Here is an 8,793-nt window from a genome sequence, read left to right as displayed (position 1 = left end):
GACACCTAATTCTCATTCCTTCTTCATACCCTCAACAAGGATCCTATTGGTTTTCAAAGTGGGGTCTGGGGACCCCCAGAGGTCGGGGGTCCGTGGTCTAAATTGTGTCAGTTTAGGGGTCAGTGATATGAAAACGTTTGAGAACCACACCACTGACCTAGACCTATTAATAGGCTCCAGTATGCATGAACCGGACTCCATTTCCCACAGAGCCATCTCCTCCCTGTATGCAGGGTCCCTAGTTCCCCAATCCCCAGTATGGAGTGTTACATCATTGGCAAAGACACCCACCTTCCTGAGTGATGACGCAGCCGGGGGAGAGTGTGAGGATAGGGGAAGGGAGGGGGGAGAGAGAGAGAGAGAGGGTGTCCCGTCTACACGGAGCACAGACAGCAGGGAACAGCTGCAGCATTAGGTTCGCGTAGGATTTCACTGCATTGCGATTAAAATATCAATCATTTATTCCCAGAATCTAGTGTAACAGTTTAAAAAGAAACCAACCAAATATAATAAGAAAATGGTTGATCGCGAGCAGCTGGTGCAGAAAGCCAGGCTGGCTGAACAGGCTGAAAGATATGATGACATGGCAGCTGCAATGAAATCGGTAAGTCTATTCCAAAACCATAGCATGGGAGTAATAATGAATAAGTCTAATTGCGCTATAACTTCCGAATTTGTCTTGACTACAGAGATTTGGCCCAGGGCGTTTCATTCCTCTCTTGTCAATTAGCCTACTGCCCAGCAATAGCCTACAGCAGTTAAAACATAAAAATAAATAATAACCCTATTTGATTTTATTGATTTTTATTCGTCGCAAATTCATCGAGAGCTCTGTGCGCTTTTGGAGTCCAGTCGATTCCAAATGTGGATCGTCTGCTCCTTGGGCGGTGCCTTTCTGTTGGCCATGCCCGTAGGAATGAAGGGATATTATACAATGAATTGGACTATAGAGGCCTAACGTTGATCTGTCAGCAATAAGATCATGTTCTAATCTCCTATTCTATTGCATTTGCTATTTTCCCTTTACCCTCCCCATACAATTAAAGGCTGCTGTTCAGACAGAGCCATGTGAGGTTACACGAAAATGCCTTTCAATTGCTCCCCCCCCCCCCCCCCCCCCCCCCCCAAGTCTAATTAAGAAGAAAATAAACTCACTAAGGGGGTAATGATTAGCTTTAAAAAAGAAAAAGAAAAAAGATAGGCTCCAGGATGGGGCATTTGAACACATTTTTAATGGTTCAGCCTGGTAGCAGCTCTTTACTCTAAACAAACGTAGGAGGCAGCAGAATCTCTCTGGAATATTCTTTGTCATATTGCAGTGAGTCAATATGATCAGATTTGGTGGTGGGCTGCTTGTGTTTTCCTAGCCTATACTACTTTTGAGCTTCACACAAATTATCTTTCTGCACACACACACACACACACACACACACACACACACACACACACACACACACACACACACGTTGTTCAGAGTCAGCACAGAGTTCCTCATGATATCCATAGCAGTGTGATGCAATTTTGATTTATTACCCCGATAAGGATATTTGCTGCTGACATGATAGCATGAGGATCAGAGGATGACATTGGTGGCCTGCCTCAGAGGACCTCCTCACATCTCGGTCAGCATTGAGGGCAGAGCCATTGTCTTGCATCAGCCCCTAATATTGACTTAAGAGATTCTTCCAATTGGATTTACCACTACAGTGGGTGAACATGTGGGGGGGGGGGGGGGGATGCTTTGTCACACTGCCTCACACTGCCTAGCAGCCTGCTAGTCTTTTGTTGGGTCTGTATGAACTCCCTTAGATTTAAAAAATAATAATAATAAAAAGTGTTGTATATCGTCTTCAGAGCCAGTGGAGTTTCCCCCAGTAGATCATTTTCTCAAGGAGGGTTTCTGGTTGCAGGAGGTGGCATGAGGTGTGTGTGCATGGAGAGATTCCTTTCCCTTTAACCAATCTGCCATGTCAGTGCAGTCCAAACGAGGCCTTTTTGCAGGGGTGTGTAGCCTACTCTCACACTCTAACCAAAGGGAATCCCTCGCCATTGTAGCCAGAAATGAAAACGAGTGACATTATTTTACAAGAAGCTACACAGCATTATGGTCCTCGTGAAAAATATGCATAGGTTTCTTATCCCAACAAGCAGAATTGGTGTGAACATGTGTGCAATTTTATTTGAGTTATGAGCGATGGTACTGGTCGTTATTGTAATAGATCATAATTGATGTCGGTGGTATTTCTGGAGGCTTGCCAAGCAACCCAGCCCATATAATATATATGACTGAGTAATGAGGTATTTCTTTCAGCGTGATGTATTTGTGAATTTTTACAGACATCAGCATACGAGTAAACCAGTCTACACAGCAATAAGCTTCCCAAACACCAATTAATTACATTTATGGTGACGACCTAAATTATTTGTTTCTGTTGAAAATACAAAAAGCAGTTTGATTTAATTTGTATGTGTTGAGGTATTTTGGACGGCTCTAGGAAAGAAAAAGCCTTCCATCTCTATAGGTTGTGCCCTCTTCTCCATCCACTGTGTGTGACGTCAGCTATCCTGCGCCATCTTTGTGCTATTCTGCCTGGCAAGAGCATCCATGGGGAAGAGAACGACAAAACAGCTCATGAGAAAAGGAGAAATGTTAGCTCATCCAGGAGAACCATTTCACATTACGAGCTGTGTTTTCTCTCAAGGTGGAAGGTTTTGCGAATCTTAAACCTATTCTTTGCTTCTGTATAACCCCACTCCTCTGCACTTATTGATTTGACAAAAGCAAGGTTGATTTCCCAGGTCGAATTGAACGGAGTAATACGGCACATTAGGCCGTATTACAGTACATATTTCCACCGCTGAACCCCTATCAATCCCAGTGCAACAATGTGTAGCACAGAGTGATGTCATGGCGTGGTGTTTTAGACGGGTGAAAAGGTCAGTTTGAGCCATAGAGAAGGTCACTGGGACACGTGAGCCGCCTGTGCAGTGACGGTTTTCACTTACAGTGCAGCTGCCCTGAAGGGCTCGTGGGAACATTTTAGACATCTACGGGCCTCCCTCTGCCTCCCCCTCCCTCTGCCTCTCCTCGCCTCCCCTCGCCAAACCCCCACACCGCCGACCATCTTCAAGGTTTCTCACTAACTAGCATTAGCTGTCCACATGGCCACTGGAGCTACTGGGCACTAAATGAATGGATTGCCATGGAAACTGGAAATTGCGTGTGACAAATTAAATCCTTGCCCATCCCCAATTCTGTGCTGTTGAGGTTTTTTATCATGTGGAAACATAATGTACTGTAAATACGGTTATTTTTCCCTGGATGTTACGCTCCTCTTTGGATACGGTGTGGTGTGTGTGTGTTAACCGAGGCTCCGAATCGAGTGACCAATTGTCCCTTCCTCTCCCTCCTGCAGGTAACGGAGCTGAACGAGGCCCTGTCCAATGAGGAGAGGAACCTCTTGTCCGTGGCCTACAAGAACGTGGTGGGGGCGCGGCGCTCCTCCTGGAGGGTCATCTCCAGCATCGAGCAGAAGACCTCGGCCGACGGCAACGAGAAGAAGATCGAGATGGTGCGCGCCTACCGGGAGAAGATCGAGAAGGAGCTGGAAGCCGTGTGCCAGGACGTGCTCAACCTCCTGGACAACTTCCTGATCAAGAACTGCAGCGAGACGCAACATGAGAGCAAGGTGTTCTACCTGAAGATGAAGGGTGACTACTACCGCTACCTGGCCGAGGTGGCCACGGGCGAGAAGAGGGCCACGGTGGTGGAGTCGTCAGAGAAGGCCTACAGCGAGGCCCACGAGATCAGCAAGGAGCACATGCAGCCCACCCACCCCATCCGCCTGGGCCTGGCTCTCAACTACTCTGTGTTTTACTACGAGATCCAGAACGCGCCGGAGCAGGCCTGCCATCTGGCCAAGACCGCCTTCGATGACGCCATCGCCGAGCTTGACACCCTCAACGAGGACTCCTACAAAGACTCCACTCTCATCATGCAGCTGCTCCGAGACAACTTGACACTGTGGACAAGTGACCAGCAAGATGACGAGGGAGGGGAGGGCAACAATTAAAGAGAAACCACACTTACACACAAAATACGAAGGGCCGGTGGACTTTGGCAGCCGCTTTTGCCGATGATACTACCGCAGCAGCAGTTCTTTATTTTTCCACGTGTTAAAAGAAAAGAGTCAAAAGAGAGGTGAGAGTGGAGGTTAAATCTTAGTTTAAATATATATAGAAATATATATACAGTTGAAAGGGCCTCCGTCTTGTTGATTTTCTCTTTGACATTTGCCAAAACCACTGATATGTCAGTCAATCAGCCTGAAGTGGTCGTTGTTGTTGGATTGAAATGGCAGCCTCACACTGGCATAGGAACTGATCTTGTTCTGTCAAGATATGCTGCTTAGTTAGGTTTCTGCGTGATAGAGATGCATTTGAGACACTTGAGAAAGAAAATGCTTGAATGGGAATGCCTCACATAAATAGTTTGCATTGATTCCAGTACTAGTCTACATTAGAAAGGGCCCATATTAATCTTATGGTATGATAAAAAGAAGTTTTAAATTAGTACATTTCCCAGCTTATTGGAAGTTGGATTCAATTATGTGGATGTGAAAATAAAGAATGGATAAAAAAAAGTAGATTTCCCTCCTTCTGTCTAAAGTGTATTGGCATCTCACAGAAAAGTACCGTCTCTTATCTACTCCAACTATGTCACTGGAACCAGAGATTCTTTTGGAGGCGAAGATTACTAAAGCCAGAGACTTAACAATATAAAACAGGAAAAAAAAACTAAAAACTAAAAGCAGCTTCAGAGTTTGTGGTTTACTTCTGTGTTTGTTTTATTAAATGCACTTGCCTACTATACTGTTTCTTCAGTGTAAGATGATGACAACAATAATCTTGATTATTCAATATTGTGCATGCTGGTGATGTATTTATATACAGTAGCTTGACTTTATTAACTTATACTGTGGGTGTTAAGTATTCATATGATTGAGAAAACAGGCTTTGTCTGATGTTAATTTCTAATTTATTATTTTTGTTTAATGTTATGGTTTTGATTTGCTATACCAAAAGGGTGATCGTAAAAATTGACCTGTAACGGGCTTTGCTATAGTAACATGCAATATGTGTATTTAATTTGTTAATTAAAGAGGGAAAAAAGGAAGACAAAAACCCACCAGTGATCACTTAATCTTACCAGCTGGTGTTCGTCACATTGAAGTATGATTATATATTTTGTTCTTTGAAAAGTATTTAAGTACTTTTTCTGTCATGCTATCCAATTTAAAAAATGGTGAAGTTTTCAGAATCAATGTTTCTGTTATGAATTCACAACATGGACCATATTTTATTTCTGACAGTATACATTTTGTTTGTTTGTTTGTTTGTTTTTATACATTTTAGCTGTTCCTGAGTGACAAAATATCTTGAATGTGAGTCATTATGTAGCAGTTGCACAAGAACCTAAATAATAGCTATGATAATAAAAAAGAATATGACTAAATTATAACGGCACCATTTCCGTGGTGGTCTAGTGTATTGTTGTATTGTCACCCATAAGTAAATTTGCTTTTAAAGAAAACCATTTCATAGGAAATGTTTTAAACCTTTGTTTTTGCCCTGAGTACAGTTTGTGCTTTAACATTTTTTGTGCCTGTATCATTATTTTGATATACCTAATTTGCAAGTTTTACGAAAGTCTGCCAGTATTTTAAGTTCCTCCAAGCATGTGTGCAAGATGTAATATTTTCCCTTCAATGGTTCCTCACATTTAAATGTGTGGGTACTTCTCTCTGCACAGCACAGATATGAATATTCAACACCAATGCACAAATCGAATCACAGGCAACTCATAGGCAATTCGATAGAATTGGTTATTTATTAGCAAAATGTGATAATTCAGAATAAACTTGAGATATGAAGCTGCTTAGAAGCACAGGGAGCTGCTGAAAGGATTTATCTTCATTATGCTGCTAGTTCTATAGATTATAGATTAATATATGATTACACATGGCAGTTTGGGGCCATTATTTTTTATTTAAAATGTAATAGATGGCAGTTTTTGGGGGAGTATTTTTTATTTTATTTAAAATGTGATGGCTCAAGAGAGAAACCAAAAGCCTTAAGGTCAGTCACACAAGCTTGTTCATCCAAAACGTATGCCAATTATGTCAACATCATGAGTCAGCCTCCGTAAACTCACAGTGTGTCACAGATGCTTGATTTATTTTTAACGTAGTAGGAAGTTGATGGCCCTGAAGGCTTGCCAGACTCCTGTGTCTAAAACCTAATGCCACTCCGCAACTGCTCAAACCCACACTGCGTATACAAATTGGAATGGAGTAGAGTATAGATTCCTGGACTGAAATGTTTAAGTTCAGTTTTAATGGGGTGGAGAACTTTTTTTCTTTTTTCTTTTTTACATGGAGCATTTCATTCATTGACAAGAATACATTGTGTTCCTTGTTTCATTAATTTGTGTTTTTCTCTCTGGTTTTCTTTTTTGTTGTTGTTTAAGTTTTCCTTGTTTCTATGACATTAGAACACACAGATCTGTCCTGAAAAGATCTGAAGGGAAAATAAAACTATGAGAATGAATAGTCAGTAATAAACTTACTCCATAACACAAACTTTTTTTTTTTTTTTTTTTTGTAAGGCATTTTGAACAGCTGACCTATACTGGAAAATAGCAAGAAATAATAATGTAAGAGGGGGACAATAGCTGAAAACATTGTATGCTCTGAGAAGTTTTGGTTGCCATCTGTTGCCCATTAAAGTTATTTGTTTATCTGTATTGTTATATATTTTTTTTCTCTATGTACTGTGGCCATTTAGAATGGTAGCAAAACTACCATAGCTCATTACCTTTCATTGCTAAACAAATCATTTCTGAAGCATTTCTATTGACTTGAAAAGACTTGCCTACACATTGATAAAGGAAGTCAGTATGACCTTATGTAACCCTTGTTTGGGGTACATAGACCTAGTCCTTGTGTGTGTTAGGACGGTGTGGATGTGTGCAGGCATGTGGTTGTGTGCACGGCACGCACATCTGCGGATGGCCATGTCTGTGTGCGCGCGTGTGTGTGTGTGTCTGTGTGTGTGTGGGTACCACCGTTGCATGCATTAGAGTATGTCTGTGTGAGTAAGATATGGACTCTATACTAGCTGCATTGCAGAGCAGAGATACTGCCAGATAGAACTACATTTTATATGAGGGTGTTCTGCCAATCATTTACAAAATCTGGACATAGATCAAAGAATATCACTTCAAAAGAAAAGAGATTTTTTTCATAACAGCAGAGAAGCAACGTTACAACTGCAAAAAAAATCTTGTATCTTGTGTTGGACAATGTACGAGCAATCTTTATCTCATAAATCTATCATAAATCTCATAAATGCATTTAGCCATTTAGATTTGCATGCAAGCACTTCTACACACAAGGTGGAGTTGATCTCTTAACAATTATGCATATCTGTATATATTTCAAACTGAGAGCAGAGCCCTTCCAGTAAGTGACTGATAAGCTAACGTAGCAAGCTGCTGGATCGCCCACCCTGAGACTGCAGCCTCTTGCTGCAGCTTGCTGCACTGAACCTTTCATGAGATGAAATTCTGTGCTTTGAACAGCCCTCCTCGCCAGCCAATAGCTGATAGGCTCACTCTCCTCAGCCACCAATCCCATCCCTGTTGCTAGGGCTATAATAAGTATGCCACTATTAGCCCAGCTCTGTGTGTGCTGCACTGCTCACACACCGATTGCTTCCTGTAAAAAAAAGAAAACTCAAGCCACACAGGAGGCATTAGAATTCAGCACCAACCTGCCTTCCACCCTGTGTCTTAATGCACCGCTACTCTTTCAGGGACATCGCTATCATCTTTATCAGGGCCTGGTGGTGACAGTATACAACACACACACACACACACACACACACACACACACACACACACACGCGCACGCACGCACAGACACACACACACACACACATACACACGCACGCGCACATACACACACACACTGTACACACACACACACACACACACACACACACACACACACACACACACTGTACTTCAAGCCTATTGGTGGGATTTTAATTTAATCTACAATTACACGCTGACACTATTCTATTTGATCCTATTCTATTCTATTCTATTCCAAGTAAACATTCTGTAAAGAAAATCAAATCAAAAGGGGATCTTTATAATTCATTTTAATATGGTTGGTTATTCACTTAGAATATGTACACCTCTATTCAAAGCTTACTGAACTGACGTGTTATCCTCCGAGAAGAGGATGTTTTAAAGGTGACATCTGCAGGATATGGACAAATCAGAAAATGGTTCAGCTGGCTGCTGATGACTGATTTCCTGGCATGGTTCACTTCTACTTCTACATCTACAATAACAATTCCGTGCGATTACCTCCATCACATGAAGCATTACCTTCCTGAGGGGAGGCGTGTGTCCCAGGATGACAAGGCACAAGTGGTCATCGAGCCATTTGAACACAACATAATTGTATCACCCATGGGCGAAGGCCATCTGAGCCATTAGATTCACAGTAATCCCTTTATAGCATTTATGGTTTCCCAGACGGCAAGTATGATGCCATTTCCCACTGCCACCATCGCTGTAAGAGGAGTCCTGATGATCACACACAATCAATAGGTTAACTGTGATCAGCTTTGACATTGTCTATGCGGAGATGAGATTTAAAAATAACTTGCGGAAGCCAGGTATCTTGAAGATGATACAGGTTTATTTTTGTCAAGACTCCC

The 8,793-nt window shown here is 42.1% G+C and overlaps 1 protein-coding gene across 1 annotated transcript; it reads left to right on the top strand.

The window, feature by feature from the left end:
• Nucleotides 1-517: 517 nt before the first annotated feature.
• On the top strand, nucleotides 518-4,441 carry ywhag2 (3-monooxygenase/tryptophan 5-monooxygenase activation protein, gamma polypeptide 2; the record flags this gene model as incomplete). The annotated part of the gene is made up of 2 exons (XM_083637670.1): nucleotides 518-604; nucleotides 3,417-4,441. The coding sequence occupies 2 exons, from the start codon at nucleotides 518-520 to the stop codon at nucleotides 4,071-4,073; spliced, it is 744 nt and encodes a 247-aa protein (XP_083493796.1). The 3' UTR covers nucleotides 4,074-4,441.
• Between the last annotated feature and the right edge of the window lie 4,352 nt (nucleotides 4,442-8,793).

Source organism: Poromitra crassiceps, assembly GCF_964638095.1.
Source record: "Poromitra crassiceps genome assembly, chromosome: 5".
Classification (NCBI taxonomy): domain Eukaryota; kingdom Metazoa; phylum Chordata; class Actinopteri; order Beryciformes; family Melamphaidae; genus Poromitra; species Poromitra crassiceps.
Note: the sequence above shows the minus strand (reverse complement) of the source record. Positions and strands in the feature narration are given on the sequence as shown.